At 39.1% G+C, this 20,556-nt stretch overlaps 2 protein-coding genes across 3 annotated transcripts; both read left to right on the top strand.

Moving 5' to 3' along the window:
- Positions 1-279: 279 nt before the first annotated feature.
- On the top strand, positions 280-4,972 carry LOC108717102 (espin-like protein). The gene is made up of 3 exons (XM_018263873.2): positions 280-658; positions 1,434-1,613; positions 2,059-4,972. Exons 2-3 carry the CDS (start codon positions 1,569-1,571, stop codon positions 3,520-3,522), a joined length of 1,509 nt encoding a protein of 502 aa, XP_018119362.2. The 5' UTR covers positions 280-658; positions 1,434-1,568; the 3' UTR covers positions 3,523-4,972.
- A 284-nt stretch (positions 4,973-5,256) lies between these two features.
- klhl30.L (kelch like family member 30 L homeolog) lies at positions 5,257-20,556 on the top strand. 2 transcript variants are annotated; one of them, NM_001091724.1, is given in 8 exon segments: positions 5,257-5,269; positions 12,216-13,037; positions 15,152-15,311; positions 16,710-16,796; positions 16,895-17,050; positions 17,302-17,490; positions 18,743-18,888; positions 19,093-20,556. In NM_001091724.1, coding segments are annotated over 7 exon segments (1,770 nt in total). In that variant the 5' UTR covers positions 5,257-5,269; positions 12,216-12,263; the 3' UTR covers positions 19,351-20,556.

The raw sequence follows: 20,556 nt of genomic DNA, 5'->3' as shown, positions 1-20,556 counted from the left end.
TTTTATTGTGATAGCATCTTATCCAATGTTCCGGTCCCACTTGGGGACCTTTTCCAAGGATCCTTGAAACGTTGGATAAGATGCTATCACTATAAAAAAGCAAATATTCACAATTTAAAGAATGTGCCGATCCTTTAAATATTTTACTATGTATCTTTCTATGGTTGTATACAACTATTAAATATGCAGCTACAACAACAATTTCTCTTGGTTTAGTTTCATCCACCTTCTTGAGAACTGTTAGAAATTCCTTTGGAATGTTTATTGGAAACCATAAGGCTGTTCTGTACTGAGTCCAGTTGAGCAGAGCATCATGCAAGAACTCATCTTTCATCCCCACCACTTGTCTGCCTTTTGCTATATCTGTATCTTTCCCATCTGGTGTCCTCTTCCATTTGTATTGTCTTTTAGTTCCTCCAAGTTCATGTATCTGCAAGTACACCATTTCAGTCTAGTGTTTGTTCTAATGTCCTAGGTAGTTTCTTTCTGTCCCTTTCATTACAATCTCTTGTTTATTTGTCACTCACTGCTCTTTTTCTTCCAGCGAAGTGGACAGGAAAACCAGTCTGAAACAATAAAGGATCTTTTACTCAACGACAAGTCGAGAATTATTCAGGGCCTTCAGAAAGCAAGAATCACTAGCATTTTCCTTCAAGCTGTGAGTTCTTATGGTCCCTATTTTTTACTGAATATATTATCATTGCATAGGGGCTATTGTTTTATTTGTAGTCACTGTTGGGACCCTGCGGTGCTCTCTTCGTATTGTTGCATTGAAGCACAATTTTTGGGGTTCATTGAGAAAAAAAATGTCCTGGGTAAAGTATCAAATAACATTCATTTGTGTGAATATTGTATTGACTGTAAGGGGGTTACTTACTAAACCTCGTCTTTATCTGGTTGGGACTTTTGGGGCAAAAACAAATTGAGATTTATTATACCCCGATGCTGCAAAAAAGCCCAAATCCGAAAATCTGCCATCTCAGACTCGTCAAGGTCCTGTATAAGTCAATGAGAGATGTCCCTGTCCCAATTTGGAGATATTGTGGTTTGCGCTGGGTTTAGCCCGATAAATTTGGGGTTTTCGGGCAAAAGCCCGGAAAAATCAGGAAAAAAGTCCATATGATTTGGGGTTTTGCCTGATTTTATTGGGTTTTTCCCCAATCTGATTTATTCAAGTTATTTTATTAAAAAATAAGGTAAAATCAGAGCTTGTTTGAGCTTTTTTTATTTTAATTAAAGATTCAGATTTTAGTAAATAACACAGGAAATGTAAAATAAAATAAAAAAACAAATGAACAGTTGACACTTAATTTTCAAGATATTAGCCTTTTTTAAACTGCTAGTAGATCAAAAATAAATAGGCAGTGGCAGCCAATCATTTATTTTACACTTACTCCATATGACTGTGGCCTTTAATTATTGCTTTCTTTTAGGGAGAAAGTTCTGAGGCAGTCTTTGGCAAGGGTCAAGATCCCCTGCCAGAATTGGGTCCCTTGGTAGATTTGGATGCTTTAGTACCTAATCATGATGAACAGGGACAGTTGATTCCAGAATGGAAGAGGCAAGTGATGGTACGCAGACTACAAGCTCATCTGGAGGAGGAAGCCATGCAGGTATGGTTAGACTAACATCATTTTATAACTGAGGAATTATCCCAAAAGTAAAACTGAGTGACAAATGAAAAAAGCATTAAGTCTGATGTGAAAAAAGGCCATTTCAAGTATTGATTCTTACAAAAAATAGTAATTTGCAGTTACAGGTATTGGACCTGTTATCCAGAAAGCTTCCGGATAACGGATCTTTCCGTAATGTGGATCTTCATACCTAAATTCTACTAGAAAATCATGTAATTAAATACCGCAGGCTCTTTAATATATTAAACAGTTATTTAATTGCTTTACATACTAACTAATAATTGTTCTTGATTTGGATCATTTTTTATCAACACAAATTCAGTTCAATATGTTTGCTGTTTGTAGCATGGAACGAGTTGCCTTTGTGCTATATTTGTTGCATGTAAATTAATTTTAAAAACAATTAAATTCCCTTCTTCTGCAGGGAGAATGGCGGTACTCTCACACTCAGAGTGCTGTTCTTGGACCATATGGTGAGTTATTGACTGAGGAAGAACTACATATTCTTGATGGACAGATGGAAGGATTGCGCCGTAAAAGAGAATGCCAACAGTATGAACGGGAACTTTCACGCCAGGTGCAGCAATTGCAAGCCCTGTTGCCTACACCCCTGGTAAATATCACCGTTAATTCCAAGCTTCTCCAGAATAATGAGGACCCGGACTGGTGTGTTTCTATGTCTAATGTGATTGACAGTATGTCCCAACTCCTCTCTTCCACGGGTGCAACACCAGATGGTTCATGCAGAATAGTCAACTCTAAATTAAATCAATCTCATTCGCCATCTCCAATGAGAGAGCTACTGCACTGCGGGGTGTCAGTTCGAAGACTTAAGGTCCAGTTTGAGACAGAAAATCAAACTCATCTGCCGTCTATTATAAAAACCCTTCACTTAAATAGGGAATCAGAGGACACCAGTGATTCAGGACTGAGTTCAGAAGAATGTTCTTCACTCAGTGATTCTCCTATACCACTGCGAACACTGAGGAAGGAGAGAATTGTGCTCTTGTTTCTAAGTCACTGGAAGAAATCAGCATATTCATTGCGTGCAGCAATAAAAGCTACAGAAAAATCAGAACACAAAGGAGTTGTAAACAACAAAACACACCAGGAGATGCTGCAAGCTGACCATGACCCAACTCAAAACACTAAAGAGTCAGACTCAGTAAAAGTACAAGTTGAAAATATTACAACAAATATTCAGGCTCTGAAGAGGGATTCAAAGTTAGGATCCGGAGCAGGGATGTTTGAAATGGATAAAAATGGAATGCTATCAGCATCAAAGTGTGCAGAGGATGCTAATGAGATAAACAAGAATGGAACATCTGCTGTAGAGGAGGGTGTTTCTTCTCGTTTGGGGAGTGTGCTGGAGCATTTACGGAAGCAAAGGAATACTGTTCAGCGTCTCATAGGAAGTTGGAAAACAGCTCATCAAAATAGTTCTGAATCATCCAATAATCCATCTGCTCTTCCACCCCCTGAACACTTTCTGTCCACCTCCTTCAGACAGCCTTCTGTGACTCATGAGAGACTAACCTTAGACTTGTTCATGTTGGGCTACTTCCGACTTCTGGAGCAAGAGATGCCAGAGGAGGAAAGACGGATGAGACATCTTCTCTGTTTTGAGGTTTTCGATCAGCTGGGGCACCATGGGTGGGAAACAGCCAGAGCTTTCCATTCTACTGTTCTAGAAGAAATAGCTACAGGACGCAGAACATGGTCTGATGGATTTGAGGACCTCAAAGTCCGGTTCTTTGGACCAGAGACAGAAAGGAAAGACAACAGTAACCAGGGCCCTCATGTTTCAGAAGATGATGATTTGTGTCAGTGCATAGAGAGAAGCTTTACATTTTGGAAAGAGAAAGAGGCTGAAATGTTTGGAACTTAATCACATACTGGGAATCTGTTTTTGTGTTTCTAGTAACATGTATGTTTTTTCTGGCCTTAAGTATCCATTAATGTCTCTCTTTAATATATATTGACTTATCTCAATGTTACATTCTGAAAGAAAGAATGAATATACTATATATATATACAGTATATAATTTGTTAGTTAGTAACTGCTGTTGCAGTATCACCATAACAGGAGTCTCAGCTATTTAATTAAGGGGAAACTAGGACCCACCAGTTGGTTGGGTCTGGGCCCCTAAAAACTATTACAGGTTTCAGAAGGGTGCAGTGTCACAAAAAAGTGGGAGATACACTAAAAAAATGCATCTCCCACTAACCAGGTCCAAATAAATTGTAGTTTAGCAACTGATATAATGGGAGCTTGCCAGTAAGTCAGACGGAACAGCCAGTAATTAGTGGTTCCAAGCAAATTGGCCTTGGTATCTATCTCATTTAGTGTTTTTTTTCCAGATAACCCACCATTGTTTGCTTTATGTATTTCAATAAGAATACAGAAAAAAATATAGAGAAAGGTACAACCATCCATCACTCTGTGATGGTCTTGAACTCTGGGGGGTTGACCACCAATTCAGAGCAACTGTCAGATGATCCTGTTTCATTGCACTCATTCATTCATTTTATAAATCTGCATTGGATAATGTCTGTCATTATAAATAGAAAAATGATGCACAGGGAAATAAAGAGACCAACCAAAAATTCCCAGTTTTTTTAAAAAACTGACATTGTGCATGTTTTAGGATTTGTTATGATTTTAAACATTTGACTTATTACATATATGTGTATCTGTCAGTATGTTTGAATATTAGCGTGATTTACATTTTCTACCTATACATATGTATTTCCAGTCATTATCAGTAGGTTACCATTGTACCGCACTACGGAACATGTTGACACCTTATATGTGTTATTATTTTTATTATTATTATTAACAACAACAATAATAATAATTATTATTATTATTATTCGTTGATATAGAGTTACTGAGTTGGACTGAGAAGTGGAATCGCTTGGCTATTGCAAAAACCTGGGATCTTAAACTGTGAGAACAAATGACAGATGTCAGAACTTTGTCCTTTCAGCTGTTGAGGAACTGTAACTTCCAGTATCTTTCTAATAGCTTTCAGCTGCCTGTATCATGCAGAGGGGACTCATCATGTTCTATTTTGTTGGATGTAATCTTGGTTCTTGTGTCCATGCCTCATACTATGTCATACTAGACTACACGTATTACATTCAGAACTGGCATACAGCTACCTGTTGGCACCAGAATGCAACCACCTTGAGTACAAGTCCATAACATATACCTGCTACTGTATGTAAAATATGTGAGTAACAAGTGGAAGTGAACTATTTTGCAATTGCATTTGGAAATGTGTGATACCTTCTAATTAATTCTAATTAATAAAACTCAGCAGGAAAAAAAAAAAGTAGTTGCTTCCTGTATTCCAAGCACCAATCCAAACCCTTCCTGCCACTGTCACATGACCGATCAAGGGGTCCTTTCTATTGTGCCACAGTGTTTGTGTGTTTGGGTTCTAGGGAGGGGTGGCTGGAATGTGATGGGCAGTCGGCCACTGAATGGCAAGTCTATTTTTAAACCCAGCACCCTGTTGGTTAAGTCACGTACTAGAAATATTCCTGCCCTGTAACAGCTGAGTAACAGGCAGCAGAAAAGAAAGATATAGCTGAAGCACCAGGCGGCCAGAAAGTCCTGAACTCCACTGGTAAGTCATTTCTCGCTATATAATGTGCACAGATTATGGACTAGTTATCTTTATATCTGTTCCATTATAACTATATTTTAGAGTGTGACTTGCATTTGCTGTATGTATATGCAGTGGCTGAGGGAGGTAACACTGAAATACAATGCTGCTGTTTACATTCGCTCACTAATGCACCTCCTGCAACTTCCAAACATGACGGCCAGGATGACTATGGAAACCCAGACTTGTTTATAGTCTTACAAGGGAATATATGATTGTTCTTAAAGAAATATAATTTTTTTATATATATCCCATTTATATCAAACCAGCAAACTGACGCTGAAACCGCTTCCCTATTGTTACATGTCCACCTAATGTGCAAATGACTGGAAGTTCTTATCATGAACAGAAAGGAGAATGAAGCCATGTGCCAGTCGTCCCACGCAGCTAAGGGGCTAATTATATAACAGTCTGAAGCTGTTGGCTGCAATTTAAGAAAAAAATGGTCTGATAAAATGCCAACTTGAAGGAGGCCAACTGAGCAAAACCAAGTCATTTTACTGTATTTCCCTCATTTATTAAAACAAGACATACCGGACTGGTTTTTTTTTTGGATGTTGGGTCATTGTAACTTACTGAATAACCAAAAGGAAACACTCCTTCTGCTATAGTAAATGTAGTCAGGCAAAATATTTGTATTTCATGGACAAATATCTCAGTACAAGCTAATAGTAAGAAGAAGAAATGTCCTACCCTGACCAGAGTGTCATCTATATCAGCAGCAGTACTTTACATTTACATGTAGTATTATTATTACAGTGCAGATAAACTGATTGGCTGTGGTGTGTACCTCTACTCATAGTCCAAGTCAATGAATATTCCAAAAAATTCTTATTCCATTAAATCAAAGTCATTCACAGTGGTCTATTCCCAGGCAGACCCCCAGTCCAAGGGCCATGTAATTAAATGTAATCAAGCAAAAAACAAAAACGGGATAGACTTACTGTTGGTTGAAAAAGGGTCCCAGATGATATAAAAAATCTGATGAGTAAGTGCCCACCCTTGGCATGAAACACGTCAGTTTTGAATATGTCCTAATAAAGATCATCTGGGCTCCTTTTTCAACCAACAATAAGTTTTTTCCTTTTTTGTTTTTTTGCATTATTACAGTGCATTATTACAGTGCATGCAACTGTTAGTTGCAGTTTTCTATAAAACCATATACCATGGGGACGATTTACCAACATTCGGATTTCAATTTTTTTCATTAATAGTATTTTTTTTTTCTCTAAAAAATTGTTTTCTTTTTATTTCTCTAAAACCCTATACATTCGAGATTTATGAATTGGAAAAACCAATAAAAACTCTAATACAAAAGTTTGCCAAGTAAAAGTATTAAGGTCCCATAGAATTCAAGGGAACTGCGCTGATCCCATTGGACCTTCATTTTACCATTCAGACTTTTAGAAGGTTTCAGATTACTGTTCACTAGTAATTGTCTGAAAAACTAAAAGTTTTTGAGGTTTATGTATCTTTAGTGCGTCGTTCAGCTTTTTTTTCGTTCGTATTTTTATATTCGGAACTTTTAATAAATTACATGGCATTCGTGGTTTAAGAGAAAATTCGTTTATTGCCAATTATCATGCTTTAGTAAATGGATATCTGTATGTGTAAATTCTCTCCAGTTTGTATAATGAAATAGCTCAGTATGGAACCAACAAATGATTGTAAGGCTTTAAAGCTATTGTGGGGGAGGTATAAAATTATCAGTGAATCGGTATCAGAAATTCGTGAGGCTGCAGTAAAACAAGACAAGGGAGAAAGGAATAGGTTACATCTGGAGTGAAAACGATCCCCAAATGTTAAACTGAAAAAAGGACAAATTTAAGTTTTTTATCCTACATGAGAGATTTTGGTATCAGAATCCACTTGAACCTTTGCAGTCACATACTGTGTCCTCATGTTAATTAATTAATGCATTAGTCAATTAATCTACTGCAGTAAATAACACTTAACAGCACCTATAAGGATGGATGTGGTAAATATATAGTAATAAACTATAAGGATATTAAGAACTAAGTCTTTAGTATGGTTTCATGACCATATAAAGGAACTGGAGCATGGAACTCTTTTGCTTTGGGATGGCTCTGTTTGTGCATATGTCTAAACTACAGGTCTTCACCTCATTTTATGTTGCTAAAAAATGGAAACTTACATCCAACAGCTCTGTCTCACTGTTCCTCAGTTCTGTCTCAGACCTCTTTCTGATTCTCAGACCTGCACCTCTTTCTGATTCTCAGTCTCAGACCTGCACCTCTTTCTGATTCTCAGTTTTAGACCTGAACCTCTTTCTGATTCTCAGTCTTAGACCTGCACCTCTTTCTGATTCTCAGTTTCAGACCTACACCTTTTTCTAATTCTCAGACCTGCACCTCTTTCTGACTCTCAGTCTCAGACCTGCATCTCTTTCTGATTCTCAGTTTAAGACCTGCACCTCTTTCTGACTCTCAGTCTCAGACCTGCACCTCTTTCTGATTCTCAGTCTCAGACCTGTACCTCTTTTTGATTCTCAGCTCAGTTTCAGACCTGCACCTCTTTCTGATTCTCAGACCTGCACCTCTTTCTGATTCTCAGTCTCAGACCTGATGCTTGATCCCAATGTTATTAATAGGAAAAAACTGCAAGAATTTAGGAAGGACGGTATTTTTTTCCAGAAAAGGTGGCAACCCTACCTGCACCTCTTTCTGATTCTCAGACCTGCACCTCTTTCTGATTCTCAGTCTCAGACCTGTACCTCTTTCTGATTCTCAGTCTCAGACCTGCACCTCTTTCTGATTCTCAGTCTCAGACCTGCACCTCTTTCTGATTCTCAATCTCAGACCTGCACCTCTTTCCGATTCTCAGTCTTAGACCTGCACCTCTTTCTGATTCTCAGCTCTGTCTCAGACCTGCACCTCATTCTGACTCTCAGTCTCAGACCTGCACCTCTTTCTGATTCTCAGTCTCAGACCTGCACCTCTTTTTGATTCTCAGTCTCAGACCTGCGCCTCTTTCTGATTCTCAGTCTCAGACCTGCACCTCTTTTTGATTCTCAGTCTCAGACCTGCACCTCTTTTTGATTCTCAGTCTCAAACCTGCAACTCTTTTTGATTCTCAGTCTCAGACCTGCACCTCTTTCTGATTCTCAGTCTCAGACTTGCACCTCTTTCTGTTAGTCGGCTCTATCTCACAACTGCATCCTTATCTGTTCCTTAGCTCTCTCATAGACCTGCACCTCTTTTGGTTCCTAAACTCAATCTCAGACCTGCATCCTTATCTGTTCCTTAGCTCTCTCTCAGACCTGCATCTCTTTTGATTCCTAAACTCAATCTCAGACCTGCATCCTTATCTGTTCCTCGGCTCTCTCTCAGACTGGCACCTCTGTCGGTTTTACAGCTAAGTCTCAGTTCATTCTCAGACCTGCACCTCTTTCTGTTTCTCAGCTAAGTCTCAGACCTGCACCTCTTTTTGATTCTCAGTTCAGTCTCAGACCTGCACCTCTTTCTGTGACCTCAACACATATTTGGTTTCTCTTACAGCTCTCTGCAAATGACACACGGATCCATTTCACCTGCCCTGACACTACCCCTCCTGTGTAGATAACAGTAATAGCATATTGACTGGCCACTCGCCATCTCTAATTTAATATGTCAAAGACAGACATCATCATTCTGCATTATAGTTAATATCATCATACACATCTTAAGTAGTCTCTCTTGCATAGAAAAGCAGGAAATACAATACAAAGTTACAGGAACCATTTAAACTACCTTCTTGGAACCAGGAAAGAATTAAAGATTGTTTTGGAGCAGAGTAGAGTTTTGCCTTTCTTTAGATTAACAAGTAGCTATACAGTACAGGACTAAAGGGTTGAATATGTACAGATTAGAGCCTAAATTGAACCTTATTAGCAGTTACTATTGGGAATTCACCCACTCCTGAATTTGGAACAGGTTGTGGTTGAATATGAGCATTTTGGTCGATTTCAGCACGATTCAGAATCGGCCAAATCCAAGAGCTTGGATGGATGCTGGGTTTTCATTTGGAGGGGTTGAACTTGATGGACTTTGTCTTTTTTCAACCCAATTTAACTATGTAACTATGTAACTATGTAACTATGAACTGAATCTGAACCCCATAAATTGCAAAAAAATTGCATCACTCGTGCACTGTTGCACTGTTGTTTGTGGTTGTCTCAGACTTTTATTTGGTCATTTTATTGTGCACTGTGAGAAGTAAAATACTTCTTCTTCCTATACCTAGGTATAAAATCATTTTTACATTTACTTTTACATGCTTTTGACTATGGATCACTTTACCACAATTCAAACACAAATGAAAAGACATCTAAAGGGGCAGTATACCATCTTGTTCAGCATGAGTTCAATAAATGGGGCTCATGTGTGTTGTCTTCACACAAAAAAACATGTTTCGTCATTTTTGAGCTAAACAGGGCAAAGAGGAAAACTGAAGCTACTCCATGTCGAAAGGTTACTAATTAGATTAACAGTGCACTGATATTCGTTCTGCACAATGGTCTTAAAGGGGGCCTGTCACCCTAAGAAATACTTCCAAATCCTTTTTTATGGTGTTAGTCAAACTTTACTTACACTATATAAATTATTTAAATCTTATATCCTTCAGTCTTGGAATTCACAATCACAGCAAGCAGGCAGTGGCCATTTTGCAAACACTATTAATGTGGTAATTTTTGCATTATGCCAAAATTTAGTTTATGCATCAGAATGGGGTACCTGATGCCTGTACCTGGTGCCCATGCACTGGTTAGATGGTGAGAAAAGAGGGGGAATGTGGGGAGAGCAGTGACATCTAGGAAGTGCTGAATGGAAAGTGAAAGTAATTGCCTGCCCTGCCTATATGCCTAAGGCAGGGATCCCCAACCTTTTTTACCCGTGAGCCACATTCAAATGTAAAAAAAGTTGGGGAGCAACAGAAGCATGAAAATACCCCTTGTGTTGCCAAATAAGGGCTGTGATTGGCTGTTTGGTAGCCCCTATGTGGACTGGCAGCTACAGGAGGCTCTACTTTGCACTATACTTAGGTTTTTATGCAATTAAAACTTGCCTCCAAGCCTGAAATTCAAAAATAAGCTCCTGCTTTGAGGACACTGAGAGCAACATCCAAGTGGTTGGAGTGCAACATGTTGCTCACGAGCTACTGGTTGGGGATCACTGGCCTAAGGCATAGAGGAGGTTCAGGTAATATAAATGTAGGGCCCTATAGGGATACAGGCCCTATAGAGTTAATCTTTTCACCATTTCCTTGGGTTATTGGGTAGAATCCCTGTTACAGAATAACCTTTACAGTGATAGGCTGAGAGATTTGATGACACTGCTCTGACTCACTCCTATATAGTGTGTGCAGGGAGTGGCCACTTCCTCTTTTGCCTCTGGATGTGATTCCAGCTGGATGTGCTCAGGGGGACTGAGTGCAATAGGCCCAGAAGAAGTCATGTGTCCAAGTCGGGGACCAGGTAACCCCGTGAATGAGGAACAGATATACTAGGGCAGACTTGTCATAGTCTCTCTAGGAGAGAAAGGCAGAGAGGTGAGAGAGAAAGAGCAGCTGAAGCTCCAACAAGGATTTGCAGTAAGGGAGTAGCTTCCCAGAGGCTCTGTGTGTTGCCTCCAGTCAGGGACCTCAGTGAAGAGGGACTGTAGGGTAGAAGCTGCTTTCCTGACAACTTCCAGGAGGGAAAGGTTGTACTGCATTTGCCTGTGTACTCTCTGTGTGAGCCTGCCTTGTTCTGTGTGAACTCTCAATATGCTGTTTTCCTCAACTCCTGCGTGAGTACTGAAACCTGTGCTCATTTGCCCTTTTTGGCATAATAAACCGTTCCTTATTGTTAAGAACCTCCTGGCGCCCAAGTTGTTTTTGTGTGCACAGTAGCCTGGGGGGATGTAGTTGCACTACACCATAGAGGGAACACTTCCACTTAGCGAAGGCCCTGCCCTGGGTGTAAGTCGCGTGTAACCCATGCTCTAGTGTTCTAGCTGGTGAATTAACCCCGAGTGGCCCAAATAGGTGTTACATATGATTGACAGCTTAGATGTTTAAATACCTTTATAACAATTATAAGTGTTTACTTTATATATAGTATAGTATAGAACGTTTAATTTGAAAAATACTTTTATTATACAGATTATTATGAATGGGTGACAAGTTCCCTTTAATGCTTAATATCTGTTATCTGATCATGTAATTATCAGGAACAAACATGGATTAGCTTCAATTTCCATCAAATCAAACCATTGATTTTTGTATTTCAACAACAGGCAAAAGATATGTTCAGCACATGTCCTATTTGTTGCACTCATGTTGAACAAGGGGATATACTGCCCCCTTGACAGATAGTTTTCTTTTTGTTCTTTGAGTTCATTAATATTCATAAGTGAATGTCTTGTCTTACCATGACATGTGTATATAGAGTACATTTTGGTGACTTTCCTTTGTAACTGCAATCAGCTCTGAATCATAGTGCATAAATTGTCCTTGGTAGAGTAGAAAAGATATGTATTTTGTTCCATGGAACTGACCCTAATCTGCATTGAAGTGTACAATATTCACTAGTCTATGTGTTCTCTAATAAAAGCTTGAATGTTCATGCTTACATAAAACATAGAAATATTACTGTAAGTTGCATGTTTCAATTTTTTATATATAAGGATATTGGTAAGGCTGGAACCCCTCTTCTACATGGCATCTGTGTGACTGAAGAGGTCACGGGCCGGCCATTGGCTTGTACAATCCATCAACTTTGTGTCACTTTATTTATCTTTAAGATAGTCTAAAGACACAAGCTGAGCTCAGTACTAATTATTTCTAATTTCTAAATACAAATTGAGCATTTTGAGAGTTACACAGATGCCGGTCTTTTTTGATACTGATTTATCTTCTCATTATACAGAGCTCTGTCCATGCTTTGTCCTTTGGGTTCTGTTTGGAGAATAACAGCATGGTGAGGAACATTGATGACTTGGAATTCTGCCTTCCCTCCCACTCAGATGCTATCCTTTCAGGCCTACAAACTCTTCGCTTCAATCCCCGGCTATCAGATGTTATTCTGGTGGTGCAAGGCCGGGAGTTTCCCTGTCACCGTGCTGTCCTTGCACTCTGTAGCCAGTACTTCCATGCCATGTTCACAGGAGATTTCCAAGAAAGCATTTCAGCTCAGGTGGAAATTAAAGAAGTGGACCCAGAGGTGATGGAGACTCTTATTGATTTCTCCTACACCGGCCGTCTTACTATCAACCAGGGTAATGTAGAAGGCCTCATTCGCACATCCAACCTTCTTAGTTTTCCTGCAGTACGCAAAGTGTGCAGCCGCTATCTGCAGCAGCAGATGGATGCTACAAATTGCTTGGGTATCTGGGAATTTGGTGAAACACATGGCTGCCCTGAAGTAGCAGCAAAAGCATTGTCCTTCCTACAGGAGAACTTTGAAGCAGTTTCTCAGGAAGAGGAGTTCTTGCTTTTGAGCCCTGAGAGGATGCTGTGTTATTTGGGAGACCCACTGCTACAGGTCAGGGATGAGCAGAGCCGAGCTAAGGCAGCTCTACATTGGGTAAAGCAAGACAAGGAATGTAGGGCCCAATGTCTTCCACAGTTGCTGAGTGTGGCCCAGCTATCCAGCTTGACTGACCAATATCTGCAGGAGTTGATGGAGGTAGAGCCATTGATTAGTGAGTCTGAGGTTTGCAGAACACTCATTGGCAAGAATCTTGGGCAGGTAAGAATCCTTACTTCTTAATCCTTAATATTTGTGGCTTTAGCTTGTAAATTGTGTTTTTATGTACCTTGCACAGCCATTTCAATGTAATTCATGTGATACACATCACCTTTATCTGACATTTAGTTGGTTAGCTTTTATTCAACGTATTTAATACTTATTTTATTTTCATACTTATTTTATACTTTTATACATCACATCAGCACCTATATCCATTTGACAGGCTATTGCCATATACCAATTAATACGAGCTAATTAATCTTCTGCCGATAATTCTAGAAAAGTTTGTGCCAGTCCTCTTTCATGACCTCTGAACAATGCAAGAAAGGGCATTCATTTGTAATGATATATATTTAGGAAAAAGGTTGAAATGATACAAATGCTGGTCCTTTTAGAAACATCTGACTAAGATCAGCTTGAAAAATTTGCAATTGAAAAAATATAATAAAAAATCTTTTTAAAGATATGAACTTTAAAATATATGGTTCCCCTTTAAAATGCAAACAACTACATGGAGTTACATAGCAGGTAAACAAATTATAGTATGTTTTTCATTCTTGACAAGAGTATCCATTTCATTTACATCGTCCCCTCTACCTGTGTAACCATCACTATTGTTGATCGCTTCCTAACACTTGTTCTATAACCTGTGTCACCTTTTGGTCTCTCACATTTGTCATTGGCTCCCCCACCTGCGTTACATTTCACTTTAATGTTAACCTGTTGAACTTTAACAGCTCCCTGACAATGTATCACCTCCACACCGCAGTGTCAGTTATCACGCCAGTTGTCCCTTGCAACTGTGTAACCTCACTCACCTGTTTTGGTTTTTCAACCCATATCACTTATCAAGTCTATCACCAGACACCTCCTGTAATCTCTCTCTGTATCACTTCTCACACACTGGGAGTTATCAGTTGTCCCGCGTGTCACATTTCCCAGGCCAGTTTACCTATCAAATATATGACACCTCCTAAATCTTTCACTCCTTTATTGCCTTGTGTCCAAAGAAGCGGTATTAAATGCATAAATGCATTGTTAAAATGAAATGAACAATCAAAAGCTCAATACAAAGGTGATAGAGGACTGGGGATTAAAAGGAGAGAACTGCTGAGAGGCAAAGGTTTTTTTCTCTTTAAAGCGCTCATTTTCTGTAAAGTTGACATAAGATGTCATTGCTGGGTTCCTTTTATTGCTTCCCACAATTTCAGTTACCCAAGATCACTTGAGGCAAAAGACAGAGTTATTTGACACAAGCTCCATCGAATATGAATCACAAACAGGGCAGCCTTATGCTGATTGGACAGATTGGGCGCAAAGAGTCTTGACCCTGAACAGAGAACTTGAAATTAGGAGTTACAGTTGGTAGAGTATAACGATATTGCTCCAAAGCACAGAAAAACAAAGAACTGCAATTAGACCAAACAGGTGGCTCTGCTCTCAAGGCCAGGTTAGTAGTAACCAAGACTAGCTTGAGAACACAATCCATCCAAGTCAGGGGAGTTCATGGGGGAGTCTGCATACACATAATTTTATTCTCTATCACCACCAAGACAGCCAGTCAATTAAATACATGTATCTTAGTAGGAAATAGCTATATTACATACCAATTCATGAATTCTTTCGACTCATGTCTCCAGTTTGTCTGTGCTTTGACAACAAAAGTAAGGCCCGTCAATCAAATGAACTAGATCAAAGCTCCATCAGATTTAATACATTTTTGGAGCCACTAGATAATGGAAACATTCCTTTTTGTACCTTGTATGGTTGACATGAGACATCATTGCTGGATTCCATTATTATTGCTGCATGTGTTTAAGTAGGGATTGGCTATAGTTCCAACCAATTTCTAGGTTGTCTCTTGAATTCATTTTACTCACATCTCCGTTTCTCTTAAGGAATCAATTCCAATAAAATAAAATGATGGCTTTTAGCTTGTGTGATCCTCAGACCTCTGCTGGGTAAACATGATTACCTACTAGCAATATTGTGTGTCCAGGTCAATTGTCTATGGGGAACTTTAGGTGATAGACAGGATCAAAGCTCAATATGTGTTTGTTTTTGTAACTTGCATGGGCCACTTCTCCAGTTTTTATCTTCTCCTATACTTTCAGGAAACCAGGGGTCTCAGAGAACAGTCACCTGTATTTCTACAGGAAGTTCTGGTAGTAGTGGGAGGAAAGGTCTTGGAGGAAGAAGAGGAGGATGAGGATGAAGAAGATGAAGAGACACAGAGAACATCAGCAAACTTTGCATACTACAATACAAAAACCAGTAAGTGCAACAAGCCCAGCCAAGAAACAAAAGAAGAAGTTGATGGGATCAATATTGGACCCTTTGCTAATTTCTTAGGATCATTAGCTATTATAGGAGTATTTTTGTACAGAGTTTGCTCTGTTCCGATTGTGACCCCCTTATACAAGCAGAGGCTGAATTTTCCAGATACTGTAACTTATCTGATTGTACTTTGCCACTTTTACAGTTAATGAATAATCAGTGTTGCATTTTCCAGTTTTAGAGAATATATATATAGTCATATATATATATATATATATATATATATATATATATATATATATATATATATATATATATATATATATACAAGCAATGCAGAAGGACTGGCTGAATCGATCTTCCAAAGGTTTATTTTGCTCAACGTTTTGGTTCCCCAATGGGACCTTCGTCAGGAATCAAACAGTGGAACCAGTTTGATTCCTGACGAAGGTCCCTGTGGTGGACCGAAACGTTGAGCAAAATAAACTTCGGAAGATTGATTCAGCAAGTCCTGTGAGTGCCGTTCTTCTGCATTGCTTGTGTTATTTCTTAGCTCAGGCACCCAGGTGAAACAACTGTCTATGGTGTACACCTTATGTCTCTATCATCTATCTATCCATCCATCCATCCATCCATCCATCCATCCATCCATCCATCCATCCATCCATCCATCCATCTATCTATTCTCTTTAAATAAACACTGAGAACACTTTCAAATTATGTTATAAGCAAAGTCTGCTGCCACACTGCCATAGCAGCTCCATCTGAAAACGATACAAGTTCACTGCATCCCTCAAGAGCAGTTTATTTCAATAATTCAACAACTATGTTCTTATACAGGTATGGGACCTGTTATCCAGAATGCTCGGGACTTGGGGTTTTCCTGATAACAAATTTTTTCCTTAAGTCTACAAGAAAATCATGTAATCATTAAATAAACCCGATAGGCTGGTTTTGCTTCCAATAAGGATTAATTATATCTTGGTTTGGATCTAGTACAAGGTGGATTATTTGGATAAAATGGCTTTCTGCATAACAGGTCCCATAGCTGTGTGTTAATTTTCTTTAGTCAATATATAAAGCATCTATCATTTGTAGTAGACCCTATGAACTGCATCTGCATCCCTCAATTAACCTTTTCTTTCTTGCATCCGAGTAGCCTTATGTTTTGCTTCTCCACACCCCCCATTTAATTTCCACCAGATTCTTCTGTCTTTCCTCACGCTCAGTCTTTTGTATATATTTATTGAGGCAATAGTGTGTGGACTTTTTCACCCGAGGGGTGGAACAGAAACAGTTGAGTACTCTGCTGGTACTTTTTTGGTGTAATTGAAAAGGGGGTGTTTTGTAGACACTGATAAATGATTGGTGATAGACTCTTAATTTTTGTGGCAGAAAAATGGATGGCTTTTCCCGACTTTCCTGATTATAATAAATGGGGATTCTCCATCACATCTCTGAGCAATGATGTTTATGTCACAGGTGAGTTGAGCGTGTTTTTTACATAGCACCCATCTAGAAATAATCTAGTGATACATAATGTTAAAGGGGTAGGGGCTCAATTTCTCCTTATTTTACAGGGGGCTCCCGAGGATCAAGGGACGACTCTTGGTCTACCCGGCAGGGCTGGCGTTTCGTCCTAAATGAGGGAATATGGAAGCCAATAACACCTATGATTAATCCACGGACCAATCATTCCAGTGCCTCTCTTAATGGAGAAATATATGTCATTGGAGGTTAGTGCAAGTTCTACAAGTTCGGGTGCTCATGATACATCCAGTACTCCAATACTGATTTCTTCTGGAAGATTATTATTGGGTTTTAGAGCAAGAACATGAATCATTTGGGACTGCAGCTGTTGCAAAGCTATAGTTCATCATGAGCTAGGTTGGAACATTTGTGTCTAATAGTGATTATAGTGGCTGTATTTATCTTATAGTGATAACTCTTAGGCTGATGTGATGTTTGCATTCATCTTTCTTCCTAGGAACCCTTCAAGAAGCCGTGGAGGTGGAATGCTATGATCCCTACAGTGGGACGTGGTCACTAATAAGTCCTGCTCAGAAGTATGTGAGCAATTTCACTGCTGTCGGGTGCAGTGGAAAACTCTACCTGATTGGTTCCTGTGCTATGAAGTACAATGCCCTCACTCTTCAGTGCTACAACCCAGCCACAGGTATCAGTATGTGCAGCTCACTGAGGTCAGGTTATCGCTAGTATGCAGAGCTCACGCTGATAGTGGAAGGCATAGATAGTTCTAGTACTCAAAAACAGATTACACACTAAAATTGTAGTTCTTGTCTCATTTGAATGCATAGAGATAGGCAGAGGTTGCTCTGTTTTCACCCTTCCTTAAAGGAACAGTAACACCAAAAATGGAATGACAATATAATGTACTGTTGCCCTGCACTGGTACAACTGGTGTGTTTGCTTCAGAAAGACTAGTATAGTTTATATAAACAAGCTGTTGTGTAGCCATGGGGGCAGCCATTCAAGCACAGGATACACAGTAGATTCATTCTAAAGAATTCCATTGTATTCAAAAGAGCTTATCTGTTATCTGCTGTGTATCCTGTGCCATTTCTCCTTTTTCAGCTTTGAATGGCTGCCCCCATTGCTACACAGCAGCTTGTTTATATAAACTATCTAAAAGCAAATACACTGGTTGTACAAGTGCAGAGCAACAGTACATTATATTCTCATTACTTCAAAACACTTCCTTTTTTTGGTATTACTGTTCCTTTAAATATGGCCAAAAAAAGTTCACACCAGCGAACAGAAATCTGTGAAATGTAATAAATATGCTCCTCTAATAACGCTGTTAATCACAAATATATGCTGTGTGGTGTATTGCATGACATCTTAAAAAAATTTTCTAATAGGCCTCAGATTAAATCTCAGAATTCATTTAAAGGACAAGGAAAGGCAAAAAAATAAAATCCCATTTTTACTTTCTTCAATAAAAAAGAAACCTATCTCCAATATACTTTAATTAAAAAATGTGTACCGTTTTTATAAGAAACCTGACTGTATGCAGTGAAATTCTCCCTTCATTTACTGCTGTGGATAGGAATTGTCAGATGGTCCCTAACTGCTGAGCAGGGAAACAATCATACTTATGAACAGCAGGGGGAACCCCCACCTTACTTACCAGCCATGCAGAACTCAAGCAGCTTTGTTTATGACGATCCCTAAGCAGCCCAGACCACACTGAGCATGTGCAGGTTCAGGGTCAGGCAAAGATGTTTAACAAAGTTACAAGATGAGATCCCCCTGTGGCCAACTTTGAAAGCATAAATCATTTGTTTGATTAGGCTTTGTGGTGCAGTAAGTTCATGCTTATGTTTAGTATACAAAATACAGCATTTCTAGCCTTATTCTATTTTAGACTTTCCTTGTCCTTTAATGTATGTTTTTGTGTCTTTCAGATGGCTGGAGTGTCATTGCATCGCCATTCATCCCAAAGTACCTGTCGTCTCCTTGTTGTTGTACCGTGGGGGGTTCTGTTTACCTCATTGCTGACAACACCAAAAAAGTTTATATGTATCTTCCTGAAGTTAACTTGTGGAAAAAGGTAAGGAAAAAGCTTTATGGAAAGAAACTTATGGGAAAAGGTGTTCTGCTGTATGGAAAATATATAATTCTGTAATTGTTCAAAGAAAAAGCAATTTACAACTTTATGGATTTACAAATCAACAATAGTAATTCAATTGAGCCTGAAAGCCGTAATGGTCAAATCCGTGAATAAATTGCCGCGTCTCACATTTTGTATGTCCAGGTGCAGCTTCTCCACACCCTTCATGAAAACGGAGGCATGACATCTGTTGGGTCTTGCTTGTATGTGACTGGCGGCCACTGGCATGGCATGGCTCGAGATTACAGTGTAGTGATGGAGTCATACGACTGTAACACTGATGTCTGGACACGACAGGGGCCTCTCCCCAGTCCCTGGCTGTACCACTGCACCTCCACCATTTTTATGGATACATCTCGGTGGACAGAAGAATTCCAGGGACAACCAGAGGCAGAACTTTGACATGGATACAATGGATCTGAATTGTGTCACAAGGAATGGAAGATACAGTATACAGAGCCACATTTTTGTTTTTGGGACATAGGTCCCTGGATGCAAGATGAGATAACTTTGCACTTAACTTTTTATGGAAAATAAATGATGGACTATGAACAGCTTTCCCACCGCAGTTATTTGTCATAGTTACTCTTTATTTAGCAAAGCAACCTGTTCCAGTGCTGTTGCAGAAAGTATTAAAATAGATGCAGTCCGATCTGTCGGCAGTTTGATGGAGTCCTATCTGTCGGCCGTTAAAAATGAGCAGGGGCTGACGTGAATGATGTATTGGCTTTGTAATGCCTGTTGGATGTGCCTGACCTGTGCTATAGAAATTAAGGATGATAATAATGACATTCATCATCAGCTGTGACTTGAAATTTTATAGCTCAAGTTTTCAAAGAAGGTTCATATAAAAATAAAAATGTAAAGCTGGTCATACATTGTAAGATCTACTTGTTTGGCTGATTCACAAAACAGTCAGGGTGTTACCAAAAATACAAAGGTCTATTTATTGGATCATAATGAGTCTTGTCTGGCAAAGGCCACATCTGTGTGCCAATGCAATCAACTCTGCATGATTGATATCTGGATAATATTGTACAGGACCTCGTTATGGCCTCATACACTGCTGAATAGAGCAGCCTAGTCGGTAGTGTTTATTGGCTCATGTATGCTCAGCATATACAAGCAAGCTAGTTAGCAGTCTGTAGTAATTAAAATACCAAAAAACAGGGCCTTTCTACAAAGTTTTAAGTTTTCTTTTCGGAAACTGAAACTGATGTCATGACTATTTGACAGTTTAGCCAAAACCCAGAGCATACTGGCGTGTGGTGGGTTAAGAATCATGTTCATTGTATAAATGGAAAATGTATGTATAATTTTGAAAAATAAAAAAAATCCTTAGGGATAATTATATGAAAGTTACCCCAAAAGAACATTCATTTGTTCACTACTGTACACAGTAATGATGTGAAAGGTACACGATTGCAAAACAAGTGTAAGGCTAATGCTACAATAGGCATGTTTGTAAGGGTACCAAGGGGTTAATTTACCTGTGTTACCATTGTTACCCCTGATGCTTCCTAAAGTTGTTTAAAGGTCTTTCTGACTGTCCTTCTGAAGAATAGAAGTCCACACCACTGATCTAAATAAAGAATTATTTACTTGGTA

This window comes from Xenopus laevis, chromosome 5L (genome assembly GCF_017654675.1).
Source record: "Xenopus laevis strain J_2021 chromosome 5L, Xenopus_laevis_v10.1, whole genome shotgun sequence".
Classification (NCBI taxonomy): Eukaryota; Metazoa; Chordata; class Amphibia; order Anura; family Pipidae; genus Xenopus; species Xenopus laevis.
The sequence above is the reverse complement of the archived record's forward strand: the minus strand, read 5'-3'. Positions and strand labels throughout refer to the sequence as shown.